Source organism: Pectinophora gossypiella, chromosome 23 (genome assembly GCF_024362695.1).
Source record: "Pectinophora gossypiella chromosome 23, ilPecGoss1.1, whole genome shotgun sequence".
In the NCBI taxonomy this organism is placed as follows: Eukaryota; Metazoa; Arthropoda; class Insecta; order Lepidoptera; family Gelechiidae; genus Pectinophora; species Pectinophora gossypiella.
The window spans coordinates 2,743,184-2,760,196 of NC_065426.1; the positions used below are offsets into that span (position 1 = coordinate 2,743,184).

The 17,013-nt window shown below is 36.9% G+C and overlaps 1 protein-coding gene across 1 annotated transcript in view; it reads right to left on the minus strand.

The window, feature by feature from the left end:
- The window catches only part of LOC126377455 (Down syndrome cell adhesion molecule-like protein Dscam2), a 45,916-nt gene extending 31,220 nt beyond the window's left edge, over positions 1-14,696 (minus strand). The window contains exons 1-2 of the mRNA XM_050025189.1: positions 14,615-14,696; positions 399-493 (exon numbers count right to left, since the gene is read on the minus strand). Of these exons, the coding sequence (XP_049881146.1) occupies positions 399-493; positions 14,615-14,696 (177 nt within the window). The remainder of the gene's footprint in view (positions 1-398; positions 494-14,614) is intronic.
- Positions 14,697-17,013: the final 2,317 nt, after the last annotated feature.

The window sequence follows — 17,013 nt, forward strand, 5'->3', positions numbered from 1 at the left end:
AAGGTATATCTGTTATTTTCTTATCCGCTGAAAAGGAAAGGGATGGATACTTATCGTGTCAATTGACAGGCATACAAATTTATGGAACACACGTCAAAGGCAGATATTTAAAAATCCTCTAAAAGTTTAAAAAATATTTTACCTTGGCCAACCCGACAGAATTAAGTTGACAGCACACGTCAAACGCGTTGCATATCAGCGAGATGTCTATTTTATTCGACCGGGCTATTCATTCATTTTAAAATTAACAATTGTCAATCATCTGTCCCTTTCTGTTTCGGCGGACAAGAAAATGACGGGTATAACTTAAAATAAAATTAGGGGTGTCTACAGGAATCGGGGCCATTATTTATTGTGTGTATGTTAAAAAATATTATTAGAATTTAAAAAAAACTTACGTCTTCACCGGGCGTGATGATCTTCTCATTAAAATGATGAGTCAGCATTATATTTCCTGACACTAAATCTCTTCTCTCTCTCTTTACATCTCCTTCTGCAAGGGAAGTCAGCTGACATTAATTCATTTATTTACGTTTCACGATTTTACAGTGCATAATCATACACAAATAATAAATATACATATTTCTTTTATTAGTAGCTTTCCATCCGGGATTATGTCCGCATAGACTTTGGAAATCGCACGCGTTTTTCATCCCCTTAAGGGGTGATTTTTGGGATGAAAACGATCCTTTAACTTCCTAAGCTCACGATTTTCAGACACAATAGTTAAAAAATACGGTTTGGATTTTAAAATGTCATTCAGTCTTATTTTGTAAGTATACAGGATGTTAGTGACATCATACGAATACTGACAGGGATGATTCGGCTCATGATTCTGAGTTAATAAGCGGAATTTCCTGTCGGAAAATTCATGATAATTTTGATTTTTTTAAATTATTTTCAGTTCGTCTTTTGCAACGGAATATCCACTTGATATCCACAATGTCATTAACACCCTGTATATTCTTCCCTAGGCCTCCAACTATCTCCATTCAAAATTACATCTTTTGTTTAGCAGTTTGTGAATGAAAAGAATACTTTCACACTTACTTATAATATAAGGGTGGATAGTGTCATTTTTTTTGTATGTTTTATGTTATGTTTATGAAACTATCAACAACACCAAAAGATTTAATAATATCTACAAGGTAGCGCTGTGGTAAATTCAATTATTTTGAATAGGTGAGAGCGACGTAGATTAACATTTCTTTTATAATATAATTATGTTTATTTATTATTGAATCTTACCTCTAGATTTCAAGGCACTTTCTTTTCTTCTGACTTTTCGATTAGATCTGAAAATAACAAAAATAGTATTAATGTAATATAAATTCTTATTCATATTTTTCTTTATACAATTTAAGGATCGCCTTCATTAATTTAGGAATTATCAACGCAATTTAAGTTATAATTATAATTGAAAAACAAATTAAATTTTACTTGCTTAAACTAATTACAAAGTTAGATAGACGCTGCTAGTAGTAAATAAGCCAAAACAGTGACGTTTCAGTCTCTAAACCCGAATTCTCGAAACAGAAATTCTCGAAACACATATTCTCTAAACACAATTCCCTAAACACCAGTAATACATCAGCCGGCCCGTGTTATCCCGCGGCTATAAATTTGAACTCCTAGCTTCACCAACATTTCCTGGTACAGGCCTGATCTAATTGAAACTAATAGTTTTAATCACGAACTGAATTTAGCAGTTAATTGAAAGTAACAGATTCCTATTTTACATTCTTTTACAACGTAAACAAAGCTTTTATATTCATAAAGTCCGTCGGCATTCACCGTTTCTCGAAATATAAATGAATGCTTATTTCCATATTCATCAACTAGGTAGTTAGTTTCCTAGGTCAAGATAAATGACGAAATCCTGATAACTAAATAAAGACAGATCGAAATGTGACAGAAAACTTATTCTTTTTCTATTTAACTTATATGAATTTTAATAAAGAAAGCTGTAATAATAAGTAACTTTGACTAGTTGGTAACAACCCTATTATTGCGTATCAGAATTTGAATTCAGAACTACTTAAGTAAAACTTTATTGACGTGTTGTTCGCGCGTCAATCAAAACAAAACAACAGTAAAGTAAGTACCTACTGTTCTGAATTCAAATTCTGAGAAAAATGATGAATTTATTTGCTTTTGACACATATTATTATATTCTCTTATTTTTACAGTTTCTTTTGTAAGTCCTAAATGACAATAAAATATCAAAATGGAAGCAATATTGATTAATAAAACATTTTTTTAGATTAATTGCTTCAATGTGGCCTATTTTGGCCTCCTCGGTTCTGAATTGCGATGAATATGACGACACACAAATTGTCAATAAAATTTTCAATACAAATCCCCTTAACACGTAATCCATCAACCCTGTACACTACATTAATGTAGCCATAAATTTCCATCCCAGTTTCGTAAACACAACATCGCCCTCGGTTCAGTTAATGAATGGTAAATTAAAATCATCCCCGTCGTGTTGTCCGTAACCTTTGAACTACCTAACAGCACCTAACAATATTATATAAATTATGCCATTTAGTTAGTACTTTTAATGAAAATTACTTCGCCCACCTGGGCTTATGATAAAATGTCGGAATTACGAATAAAAAACTGAAATAACTTTTATCGTGTGGGTTGTGAGGTGGATTACTAACCTCATCAACCCTGGTGTCAGGGTTACTATTGAGCCGCCAAAGGCCCCTAACATGGCTCATATAACGACTACGTACATCAGTAAGTAGTAACCGGGACCAACAGCTTAACGTGCCTTCCAAAGCATGGATCATCTTACAATTTACAATAAAACTTTCGGACAATCAGGTGATCAGCCTGTAATGTCCTAACCAAACTAGGGATCACAAAGTAATTTTTGTGATATATCTCCACTGGGATTTGAACCCGGGACCTCCGGATCGTGAGCCCAACGCTCAACCACTAGACCACGGAGGCCGTTGCTGAAAACACAGGACGAAAATGTGTCAGTTTAAAATCTGTCTTTAGTTAGTAGTCAGACCAACGTGATAAGTGGTGCGCTGTATCGCCGTCTATTATGGTCAAGGCTTGTCGTTCATCTAGGAATGGTTCCTCTGACTACCCCAAGTGGGACATAGTCGTGAACGTATGTTATGTTGCAAACTGTTGTCACAATACATTAGAGCAGGGCAGACCATGTGTTATCCTGCATCCATAAATTCAAATTGAGCTCTCATTATGCGCGGCCATGGAGCTGTGTCGAGGTAATTTCATTAATCTCACTTTAATTCAGGACGCTAGGTTGCTCCTTACTGGAGCGAAGATAAAACATACCTATAAAGTCACACCTGGATCTCCTAATAGGGTGGTCAGAGCCTCAATTCTGCAATCCAATCTAGCTAGTTATTTTTACTGTAAAAACCAAATTATGATTGTAAACTTGTTATTTTTATTTTAATGCATGTCCGAGTCCAACTTATTTTTGTGACATATTGAAATGCCCTAGTAACAGGGTTCATGTACTGTTCCACCTATGTAAAACATAGTATTTAAGATCTGTATAAGTATTGTATATGATGGCAATAAATAAATAAATAAAACAATTTATCAGGCTTGAATAACCTGATTGTCCGAAAAAAAAGTAAGATGATTCCGTGCTTCGGAGGGCACGTTAAGCCGTTGGGTCCCGGCTATTAGCCGTAAAAACACCTCCACCAACCCGCATTGGAGCAGCGTGGTGGAGTATGCTCCATACCCCATCCGGTTGATTGAGGGGAGGCCTGTGCCCAGCAGTGGGACGTATATTGGCTGTTTATGTTATGTTATGTTATTAATTTATTACTTTCTGTCTGCTTCTTTATGTCTTCTATGATGGACTAATGTTATGGGCGATAGGCTGATCCCCTTATCACCATAAGGTTTATCATATCCAGCTTACGACATCGTATCAACAGTGGCTGCAAGTTGTCTTTGAATACTTGTGGCTCTGCCCGCCCCATTAGGGATTTCGGGCGTGAGTTTATTTATGTATGTCTGTCTACTTCTCAGTGATGCATGTGTTAGTTATAAGTGGAAACTTCATTGTCAAACAAAACAAATACAAGTAAAAAAATACAAATTAATTAATTATTAATAATTAAATAAATATAATAATAATTTAATTGTTATTAAAATTTGTATTTATATAAATGTATGTGCGTGTGTGCGTGCGTGTGTGTGTGTGTGTGTGGTGCGCAACGACGAATATTTTGACCCTTAGGCTCATGATTGTTTTTCTTTTATTCTCATGTGTTTTTGTTTGTATACCCAAAAGCGTTCATATTTTTTTTGTGATGATTGGTTGTATTATATTGATATACTTACATGTTATTAGAAGCTCTATGTTTCTCATTAATAACGAAAACAAAAAAAAAACATTAAATTATAAAAATAAATCTTATTCCTGTAAGCTCGTCTTGGTATATTAAATAAATGTATGCATAGTTAACCACGGTTCAACTAGTGTTTGCCCTGTGATGGAGGCTGTAATGAGTTTGCCGTTCATTCTTCACTTAATTAACTTACTTACACACAGTGTAGTGAGAATATTAATAAAAGACACAAAACAAAAAAGTCACTGTGGTCAGCTATATTAACCGGCTTGTTTCTCAAAAGGGGAGCGGCGCGCCCGTTCGAACCCCAGTACCGGACTTCCAACAATGAGTTATTAATTACCCGACTGCGGCGATGCAAAAAGGAGGGTTATGTGTTTGACCGCTGTGTACGGTCACGAGTACTAATATGTATACACTTTGAAACCATGTCATATTAACTTTTTTGACAAATTAAACCGTAAGTCTCGTCAAATGTCAAATATGTTAGTGCGACAGGGTTCTAAAGTGGGTACAGATATTGCTCATGACTGTGTGTATGTAATGTGTCTATTACTACCTAACTTCTAAACCACTTGTCAGAATTTGACAAATGAGGAGTCACTAGAAGGGTCATTATTATCCGGTGGTTATAGGTTATATGACGTGATGCTAAATTCAACGTGACACATACAAACACAACTCAAATGTGAACAAAAAGTATGCACCATTGAATATTCAAGTGGGTAAAAGATTGATAGAAAGGTAAAAGAAAGATGTACTACTCCATTGGAACATCAAAATGGCATCATGAACTCCCTAGCATTATCCCGTTTCTCACAGGCTCCGCTTACCTAACCTGAAGATTTGACAGGTCCGGTTTTCTACAGAAGCGAGTGCCTGTCTGAATTTCCAACCCGCGAAGAGAAATCCAGCCCAATACAGAAACATCAAAACGTGATTTTAGAAAAAAAAAAAAAAAACGCTTTTTGTAAGGCGCCAACTATGTCTAGTTGGACAACATTGTTTATTAATAATAAATAATTATTATGACAAAAAAAAAACATTTATGTTTAGAAATCCGTATTTGCTATCTTATTCCTTAGATTTTTTAAATTTTCTTCTTCATCTTTCGGTGTACGGTGTCAGGTTTATTACTGAGTCACCAAAGGCCCTGACATGGCTTATGTAACGACTACGTACTTATGTCAGTAAGTAGTAACCGGGACCAACGGCTTAACTAAATTACTCGGGTGTCCTAACCAAACTAGAGATCACAAAGTAATTTTAGTGGTATGTCCACATCGGGATTCGAACCCGCGACCTTCGGATTATGAGCCCAACGCTCCACCACTGGACCACGGAGGTCGTTGACTCGTATTAAAGTCATTGTTCTCATAGACACGTAATGTTTCATTATAACGCAGAGTTAAGACTACGTTATAATGAAAAACTCTTTGTCTAAGATCTTAAACTAATCAGCTAGTATATGCTCGCAGCTTTCTAGCTTGAGACTAATTAAATGAAAACACCCCCACAAATTCTAGTTCATTTGACAGAACAGAGCCGAGGCTTACAAAGTAAAGCACAAAAGCGCAGTGCAAAACCTGTATGGTAAATGCAAAAAATCTTGTGTTTATGAGGTTTTTAGAAGAAAAATACAAAAAGTGGAAGAGGAAGACCTTTTTTCAACAGTTTTAGCTGTGTCCTAAAAGCTATCAATATTGTCTTAAAATAGTAAGTAAGTGTATTAAAAATCGCTCTAAGCAAAATCTTTTTTAATTTATTATTTTCTATCTAAAGTGCAGTTTTCACATGCTCAGCGGTGAAGGAAAACATCATGAGGGTTTCCCGTGAAATGCAATTTTGGAGGTATGTGACCTAACCCGTGTTGGGTTGGTTTTCCCTTCGCGGGTTGGGAGGTCAGACAGGGAGTCGCTTCTGTAAAAATCGGACCTGTCAAATCTTCAGGTTAGGCAAGCGGACCCTGTGAAAAACTGGATAATGCTAGGCATATGGTGAAGTTTTCACTATATACACAGTTGGCTCCTGCATTATAGACGTCTCACCACCTATCACGTTGGTCTAACAGAAAGCTCGGTGAGATGTGGGTGCCTTTTTTTTTTTTTTTTTTTTTGACGTTGGGAAATGCGTTACGCATACCACGCCGCCCGGGGGGGGGGGGCCTGGTTATGTGGGTGCCTACTTTAGTATATCTTGTCATGAATGTACCTCTGACTACCACATTGGTATACAGTTGTGAGCTTGCCAGTGTAATATTTTTGTCTCTGGCTTTTAAGTTTTTTTTTTTAATATTTAATGACGATAAAATATTGTATAACAGCCTCCGTGGTCTAGTGGTTAGAGCGTTAGGCTCACGATCTGGAGGTCAGGGTTCGATTCCCGATGGGGACATGGTCGAAATCACTTTGTGAGACTGTCCTTTGTTTGGTAAGGACTCTTCAGGCTTGAATCACCTGATTGTCCGAAAAAGTAAGATGATTCCGTGCTTCGGAGGGCACGTTAAGCTGTTAGTCCCGGCTATTAGCCGTAAAAACACCTCCACCAATCCGCATTGGAGCAGCGTGGTGGAGTATGCTCCATACCCCCTCCGGTTGATTGAGGGGAGGCCTGTGCCCAGCAGTGGGACGTATATAGGCTGTTGATGATGATGATGATGATAAAATATTGGAACCTAATAATATCTGAACTTTTTATCTAACAAGATCGTTAGAAACGTGTAAATATCCTGACGAAGTAAGTACATACTTGAAATTCCTCATTATAAAAAAAAGTACTCCGCTTTATAATTCATGAGAAATTCCCTTCCGACATTTTTAGACAAATTCCTTCACTCCTTCTCGAAGTATTTGACGTTCATTAAAAAAAAAAATGTAGGTAGAATATTTTAAACAAACACAAATTCATGTCCGTAATTCTTAAAGGAGTGGGCAGAGCCATGGAATAGCAGAAAGAGTTTAGAAAGTCCATAACGCGCATTTTGTATGAAAACCGCTGTCGCTGGTTCAACCCTACTCTCTTTTACTACTAATCCTGCAAACAGACAACTACGATAGCTCTGCTTCTGAAATTCCATAGCCACTTTACCGGAAATATAATATTTTATGTTGATACCCATATACGAAAAGGAATAACAAGTCTGCTGCTTGACTTACTATCCCTTTTCGTAAACAAAAAAATACAAGAGTATTTTTTTGACAAATAGCCGATCATGCTAAGGTTAGGTTAGCTTTCCTGTGATAAGGAGGGATCCTTGCATGTTAGTCGATATTTACCATAGACTAGAAAAAAGAGATTGGAAGGGCCGTATGAGCGCTAAACGCGCGCCATACAAGAATAAGCAAATAGTTCATACTTCAACTTTGCACTCCACTCGTTGGTTCATGAGGTTTGTACTCTTCCTCGCAATGTATATAATAAGGGTTGTTACGCCGAATTTTACTCGAATGCCAATCTGCCTGTACATTTTGGAATCACGTCACATGATTTTTTTTACAACTTGCACTGCAGTCTATCTATATTTCCAATATGTTAGTGCGACAGAGACCTAAAGTGGGTATATTATATTGATCATGACTGTACACAAGACTTTGTCTTTCGATTTCTATTTACAGCTGACAGACGCCAGAGCCTAGGCTACGAGAATAGACCGCTGAGCTACTTTACTTTTCAACAAAAGCAAAAACGTATGCATCGCCACTAAGAAGACTTCAACTAAACTACGCGCATCTTAAAACTTCCTCAAATTAACTTACAAACTCGCGGGAACATCCATGAATTAAGTAAAGTGTACTCTTGAAGTTGTTATAATTAAGATGGTATTACTATGCACAAGCACGTACAGTATATGCAAGAATGATGGACGTGTTGTGAGTTTCCAGAATGGCCAGTCACACTTATCTGAACGGGGTATTTAAACTTCTTCTTCTTACACAATAATAATTATATTCTCAATGGTACAGATAACAAGGAAAAAGAAAACAATGAAAACATGTTTATCGTAACGAAAACTTTGAGGGATTATTCAGACCATGATTCTGAGTTGATGTCAAGTGGAATTTTCCATCGCAAAAGTGTAGAATTGAAAATTAAAAAAATCAAAAGTTATGACTATTGCAACGAAAAATTTATGACGTATACGCGCATCTGTGGGTGTGACTTGTGATGCGATGCGATTCGAGGGGGAGGAGGGGAGGGGGAAATCTAGCTCAGTCGCTGGTGGTGTTCGGAGAGTTGCCGTTCTATACGCGGTATTAATCGTATGGGCATAATTGGCGATATACTTTCTTACTGGAACGTAAAAGGCTGGTACCTGAAAGTCACGAAAAACCCAAGTCTTTTCATCAGTATGAAGGCTGTGTATTTATTTATGTATGTTGTTCACACATCCATAACTTAACTTGAAAACGGCTGTTGGTGCCAGCGCACTTGTCAACTTAAACGCACAATTACTATGCACAGGCACGCTTGTATGTTAGCGATACCACGAGGAGTATGTATCTAATAGAGCTGTGGTTGAGTTTGTAACCCTTTAAGTTTTTAATTTAACATAATTTAAGCTGAGGTCTGTGTGCATGTGCGTGTGTGTATACTCTTTATTGCTTTAAAATACAAAGGAAATGTATGATTTAACGTTACATAAAGCATAGGCGATTGGGGCAACCACCGTTCTACACGCCCGATCTATGAAGTAATGAAGGCGATTACTCCACCGACAAGAGCGCAGCTCTTAAATAAAGAGAGAAAGCATAGGCGAGCTTATCCATAAATGGCTAGCCAACCAGCCCACCAACCAACCTAACCTAACCTAACCTTTTGTTGAGGTAATGTACACCCCTCCTCGCCAGCTATGTTTAAGTCCTATGTAATCGGGAACGAGCCTATACCATTAGCCGAGCTCAAATCCTCGCTCCCATTTCAAATAGCACATCATAACTTGTCATTTGCAAGATGAGACAGGTATATAATGTTTATACTTTATACCTATATATTTTGTGCCTATGCACGGGAGTTGAAAGCGAGCGATTCAAAAATAGACCCTGTCACGGTCATTTTACCGATTCTGACGATATAATTATGTTGTTTTGTCGATTGGTGGTAATATGTGAACCCAAGAAAGTCATGTCGTTCTGTCAAAATACGAACAAAATCACATAGCATGCATGTGAGGGGAAAAAACAAACAAATCGATTTGGACAAAATTTGTTGAATCCATCGATAATTTTATCACGTCGCGCATGTTAGCCCTACTGGATGTATAGGATAAAGCATAAGTCATTGTTTTTTTTTCTTTAGAACGCATTCCATTTCGAAAACTGAAAACGGTTAATTTCCCGTCGTCCATCGCATCCCCAGTAACGGGCCGATATGTCAACTCATTTCGAGAGATTTGAATGGCAATTTTTGGACACTCCAAAACTGTTTGATTTTTGAATCGCAGGTCGTTCCTTCGCAAGAACTTTTTTTTAGGAAAGCTTAACATGCAGTCGAGCAGTTATTATTGTGTTGTTGTTGAGATTAGTGTATACAGGGTGTCAGTGACATCGTAACGATTTTCCTTTATTAAAATTCATAAAGATTCATAATTGCGATAATTTGTCACATTTTTCTATGACGTCACAGGTTGCTTTTTCATACAAATTCCATAGTGATTTCGTGATTTGGCATTTAGTAAAAAGTTTTCCAAAAATATGTATTTAGGTTGATCTAACGTTTTTGAATACACGTAAACATTTTTAAAATGCAACCCATCCTTATGCAAAAGAAGACCAATAACAAGATTTGTTTTCCCGCAATTAGAAGGTCCGCACACTATACACCTGATGGTATTAGGCAATAGTTTACCATGACGGATATTTTTGTTTTGCGTGTCTAAACAAAAAGTGTCAATTTTCAACGAATCCGGTTGTTTAATAAACTTCATAGTGGCAATGAATGTCACCTGATATAGCTAAAATTTTAATGACTAAAAGAGTCATATAATTTACCTTATATACACATTACGATGTTAATCTTATATTATTGGGCATTCCACCCACCTAAGTGAGCGCAGCGAACGGTCGTGAGCAGAGCGAACGATAGGTGGGGCAGAATGCCCAATAATATACTACTAACGTATTTGAAACTAGCCTATTCTACCTCCAATCCTCGCCAGCTGGTGTTTAAGTATTATGTAATGAGTGGCGAGACTATTGCCATTAACCGGGCACAAACCCTGGAAACCACGTGATATCAATTATCAATTTATGCAAAAGTGCAGCGTTGATGTATGGAAATTAGGTTGTTTTATCAGTGGCTTGTAAGTTTGTCTCCGATGGCATTAAATACTTTTTAGATACTTGAGAATTATCTTACCTAAAAGGTTTTCGTAACGAAGCGTGGCTCGATAGGGACATACCTGAAACACGAAAAGAAACTGGTTTAAAAAAGGAACAGAAAAATCTTTAATAATATGGACTAAAACTTACCATTGAATACATACATAAACAGCCTATATACGTCCCACTGCTGGGCACAGGCCTCCCCTCAATCAACAGGAGGGGGGATGGAGCATACTCCACCACGCTGCTCCACTGCGGGTTGGTGGAGGTGTTTTTACCATTGAATAAGACCATTATTATTATTATTCGTTGATATCAACTATGGTTTCAAACTGTAACGCTCACTAAAATCCGTCCCCATCGGTCATGGAATCATAATCTCTATTACAGCACCAATGAGGCCGATTTGAGTTTTGATAATTTGGAAAATTTTAGTTTCATCGCATTTCATTCACACGTTGATTGTTCTGATGACGTCAACAGAATTTTTCAAATTAACAGTACAAAAATCGATCTTATCAATAGGTTATTTGACAACCTAGTCAAATGAGATACTTTTTAGGAGGAGTTAGTATACCAGATACTGTCCCGTGACGTCATCAATAAAAAAGATCAAACATCGTACTCATTAAGAAAGAAAGAAAGAAGAAAGAAAAAATATTTATTCGACATACTTATTGTTTTAACATAATATTAATACTTAATTCATAAATAAAATTCGAAAATAAGTCGAAAAATAAAATGAGATTGACTTTCGATCATTATAGACTGACTTCTATTTCTAGATAAGCGTTTTATAATTTACACACAAACATTTAATTTAATTTACAGACAGCAACTAATCGTTAGTTGAAAACTGAAAGTTCTTTTCTCGTGTGGGTTGTGAGGTAAATTACTGAAATAATTATTGAGTTGCCAAAGGCCCCTGACATGACTTATGTAACGACACACAGTAAGTAGTAATCGGGACTAACGGCTTAACGTGCTTTCCGAAGCACGGATTATTTTTTCTTTCGGACAATCAGGTGATCAGCCTAGAATGTCCTAACCAAAATAGGGATCACAAAGTGATTTTCGTGATATGTCCCCACCGGGATTTGAACCCGGGACCTCCGGATCGTGAGTCCAACGCTCAAACCAATGGACCACGGAGGCCGTCTGTTGAAAGTTCAGACAGCGCGTATGATTCTTAAGAATTACAACCCGTATCTCTATTATATATTTGTTAGTAAACATGTTCGTGTTTTTAAAGTTTGAAATCACACAAATGTAAATTTAATACAATTCCAGTCTAGCCAACGCCAGAGGGACGAAAAACTAATTGCATAAAATATACGAATACTCACAAACTAAAAACACATTTCAAAAACAAATCCGGAAAATAAAGTCTGAAACTATCCGGCAGTTTAGTTTAAGAGTTAAGAGCGGGAAACCAGCTACGCTACTGCACTTCAAACTCCAGAGTTGCGGGGAAAAGTTTCACTCGAACTCCTAATCTATATCGCAGTTAAGGATACGAATTTGTTATGAACCCTAGAAGCTTTAGTAAATGAGAAAATCAGAATCATTTATTTAACGTAATTATCATGGATAAACTTGTTGAAGGTCAATGTAACACTTTTGAATTTAGAAAGAAAGACAGAAAATATTTATTTCCATATTGGACGCCACATTTACAAACTTACATTACAGAAATAAAAAAAATAGAAAAAAAAACAAAGACAAAAAGACAGACATTAAATACACAATGGAGGCGCCCAAAATAAAAAAAAGGATCTCCCTCAGCATAATGCCGTGACACGTGCTTAGCACGGGCCGCGGCGCTGGTATTATGGGAGACCTATCGAACGTGAGCCACGGACACACCAAACTCAATTACGTACCTACTTATATACAATAAAGAAAACATTTTGGAAAATTTACGTCATTTAGCAAGGTGTTATGGCTGAGGAGAAGGAATGACAAGAAACTGCAACAGCTATACATCTATTATACCAATACATTGCAAGTCATTTAAGGAACACATTTATTACTAGACATTTTTATCATTTAGGTAATCATTAATCTTGTAATTAGTTTTTTTTTCCTTAATGTAAGCTTCATAATTCATTTATTCGCCTTAAAAATGGTAGGTACAGTTTGCAGATGGTCAGCATTTAGCATTAGGTCAACATTTTTAGTTATGAAAATTATGACATGCAAAGAATAATGACAAGAAGATATGAGCACATGAGCTTTAAATTTATTTTCTGACAAATTCAAAATATTATATGGTTGTGTTAGTAGAAATTGAGTAACGAAAATGTAATCTTGCCGTCCTTTTTAGACAAGTAATGGAAAATGTATGTTGGGGTAGAGACCGCAATATGGGTTAATATAGAAACACCCCTTACGACTTAGTTAAATCTTCTAGTTTCATGAGGGTTGCAAGGTCAATGGCCAACCTTACCAATCATGATGGCTTATCACTATATTATGTTCTTTACATTTCACCGGGACTAACGGAAGGCGCATAATTATAATAATTCGACCAAACGAAATTAGGGCAAGCAGTTCGTTCAATCGAAAAACATTTCTATTTTGTGATCGGTTATCCCAAATCCAACTCAGAATCATTGTCTGAATCATCCCCCTCAGTATTAGGTACGATGTTACTAACACTCAGTATTATAATATTAATAATATATAACACTTTATTGCACACACATTTAAAAGACGTATATCTATTAATTACCTCTTAATTTTATTTTAAGTTATACCCGTAATTTTATTATCCGCCGAAAGAGAAAGGGACGGATGATTGACATCTGTCAATTTTAAAATGAACGCGTGAATAAATGAATAAATAGCCCGGGCGAGTAAAATAAGCATCTTGCTGATATGCAACCTGTTTGATGTGTGCTGTCAATTCAATTCTGTCGGGTTATACAATTTTGGGAGAGTTTTTAAATTTCTGTTTGAAACTGACATGTGTTCCATAAATTTCATGCCTGTCGATTACCCGTTCCTTTTCTTTTCGGCGGATAAGAAAATGACAGTTATAACTTAAAATAAACTGAGATTGTGTGTACTGGGGCCTATTTCATAAAAGTTACAATTGTAAATTACAAAGACAATTTGATGTAAATTGCGGAGCGTGTGATCACAAATATTTTGTAACTTCATATTAGCTACGTGATGAACATCAAATTGTCGTTGTAATTTACGATTGTAACTTTTATAAAACAGGCCCCCGGAATCAGCACGATTATCTTTAATTTAACACATAAGCAACCATGACAAACAACGTCTGTTAATCCAATCAAAGAAACTTACATTTGAATACAGGTTTAATATGATTTCGTCTGAAATATTAACTTGACGCGGAATTAAGTTTGTGAGTGAGTGAGTGAAACCACTGGCTATGGTAGAACTGCGCTACAAACTTTCGAGTTGCGGTTCCGAGTTGCTGCTTCCGTACTGTAGTTAAGAACTGATACATACTGTACGATAAAATAATTTTGTGTTACATTGGACTTTTCCATAAGTAAGTAATTATAATGTGTAGGCATCCTAACGTGATTTACGAAGTATATCGCCACTTTTCGTATTTATTTTTTTATTTAAGTATTTAATATTTGGGAGACCATCATTTCCCCTGGTAGTTGCGGCTTCCGAATACATCCCGCTCAGGGACGGTACTGAAAAGTATAACACTTCAGAACCCCGCCGGCGTGGTCGTCGATTTCCCTTATTCAGCGCTTATCGCCATCGACCCACTAGGGTCGATTAATTCTTTCAAATATTCTTCCTCTCAGACGACGCCCTGAGCCGAGTTACGCGCCCTACTAGGCACCCTCAGGCCTGTTGTCTTAAATTTTGTACCGGGTAAGAGCCGTCAGCGCTCCCCACATCCACAATAAGTCACGTCAAAAAAAAAGTCTTAATGTGCCTTACCGGTCGTATGCCCGCGCGCTTTAATTGTTAAATGAGCGTGCCGCGCCACCCCCCGCGTGCCCCCGCTATCTGTCACTTTCATATTTTTTCTCTTCTCTGGACGATTGCGAACCACGTGCACGCTATACGCGCCCTTTCTTAATATGTGTGCCAATCTTGTAAAGGTCTTGTGAAATCGGAATAATTTGTGACAATCGCCCCATTAAACGAAAGATTACCCTGAGATCCGACTATTTTACTTCAACACCTGGCTAGCCACCCCCATAGTATTTATTATTTGGGAGACCAATATATTTTGAAACGTATAGAGAACAAATATAAGTTTAAAAACTGAAACCCGACTACAGAAAAATCAAACGCTTTAAAAAGTATGTAACAAGAAAACAGGTACCACATACCACAACCCCATCTGGACACTTCATAGAAAAAAAAAACATTCTTACCTTGTATCGCCTTACTTACATAAGTGCGAGCGAGGTAGACAATCCGCGCGCACTTCCCGTTACTCCTTAATAGATTACAGCCATTTCACTAAAGTAAGACCTAGAGAAAGTTTCCTTCTATGTAACTAAAAATTACATTTTACTCAGCAAATCCATAGACCTAAGTGGCCGTGGGTATCATTCCAACTTTGCTAATAAACCAACCCAATCTCAACTTTATTCTACGGGAATAAAGTCTCTCGTAATAAACTTGTAGAGGGTTTAAAAAAGTTTGCAAGCGTTCGCTGAATGGCTCGTATCCTAAATGGCGGTAGATTAAAAAATATTTATTTTTATTTTCTACAGCGCAAGAGTTTCGAAGTTTTGTGTCTTTTTTTGCTGACGGATTTCGAAGTTGGGAGCACGATAGAAAAAGTGTTAGGGGTTGGAATTCTTGCTTTGTAATGGTTTTTTAAACCAGTATAAGAAGTCAGGTTTTAAACTAATTGAGAAAATTTCCCGTCAAAGCCTTGCGAATTTTGTCAAAGAGAGTTGGGTTTCTGGGTTTACGCAAACGAAAATAACACGACCAAAAGGTAAAATAAAAATATTCCAAAAACCGCAATCAAAAAGTGTGAAGCAAAAATACAGGGTGTTAGTGATATAGTAACCACAACCGACCATGATTCTGAGTTAATATAAGGAGGAATTTTCCGTCGCAAAATTAATGTTTTTTTTTAGTTTTTTAAAATTATTTTCAATTCTATACTTTTGCGATAGATAATTCCATTTGATATTATCTCAGAATAATGAGCTGAATCATCCCTCTCAGTATTCGTTACGATGTCACTGTCAAAACCGCTTGTCCGCTACAAAGTCGGCATCGTATGAGAGCTGCTTTATTTGGCCATTTCTAGTTTTGTACAGAACAAAGAATTTAAAATAACTATGCATATAGGTGGCATAACTTAATATAGCATCACGCCTATATCCTCGAAGGGGTAGGCAGAGGTATAGTATGATATACCCGACACTCGCCAGCTTTGTTTATGTCCTGGAAACCACGTATCAGTTTTCTATGAACCTTATGGATGCATACAGATGGTATAAAATATAATTACATTTTCAGCGACACATTAAAGCAAATGCTTTATTTTACAGCTTCTCAACTCAAGTCTCAACTTAATACTAAGCATAATTAACTCATACAAGTAATGCTCTTAAGATTTAAGCCGTAAGACTTAATGTTCTTAATACCTACGGAAATTGGGTTAGCTATGAGAAGCGTTAGGCGAATCTACATAACGATGTTGAAATGCTGCATCCGCGGCCATGATTTGGAGGTCCCGAGTTGGAATCCCGGTAGGATATCACAAAAGGTACATTGTGGTCGCTAGTTTGGTTTGGTAGTGTCACGGGTTTAGTGACACTAATCATAGTGTCACGGGTTTAGTGACACTAATCATAGCGTCACGGGTTTATTGACACTAATCATAGTGTCACGGGTTAAGCGACACTTATCATAGTGTCACGGGTTTATTGACACTAATCATAGTGTCACGGGTTTATTGACACCAATCATAGTGTCACGGGTTTAGTGACACTTATCATAGTGTCATGGGTTTATTGACACTTATCATAGTGTCACGGGTTCATTGACACCAATAATAGTGTCACGGGTTTATTGACACTTATCATAGTGTCACGGGTTTATTGACACTAATCATAGTTTCACGGGTTTATTGACACCAATCATAGTGTCACGGGTTTAGTGACACTTATCATAGTGTCACGGGTTTATTGACACTAATCATAGTGTCACGGGTTCATTGACACCAATAATAGTGTCACGGGTTTATTGACACCAATCATAGTGTCATGGGTTTAGTGACACTTATCATAGTGTCACGGGTTTATTGACACCAATCATAGTGTCACGGGTTTATTGACACTAATCATAGTGTCACGGGTTCGAAT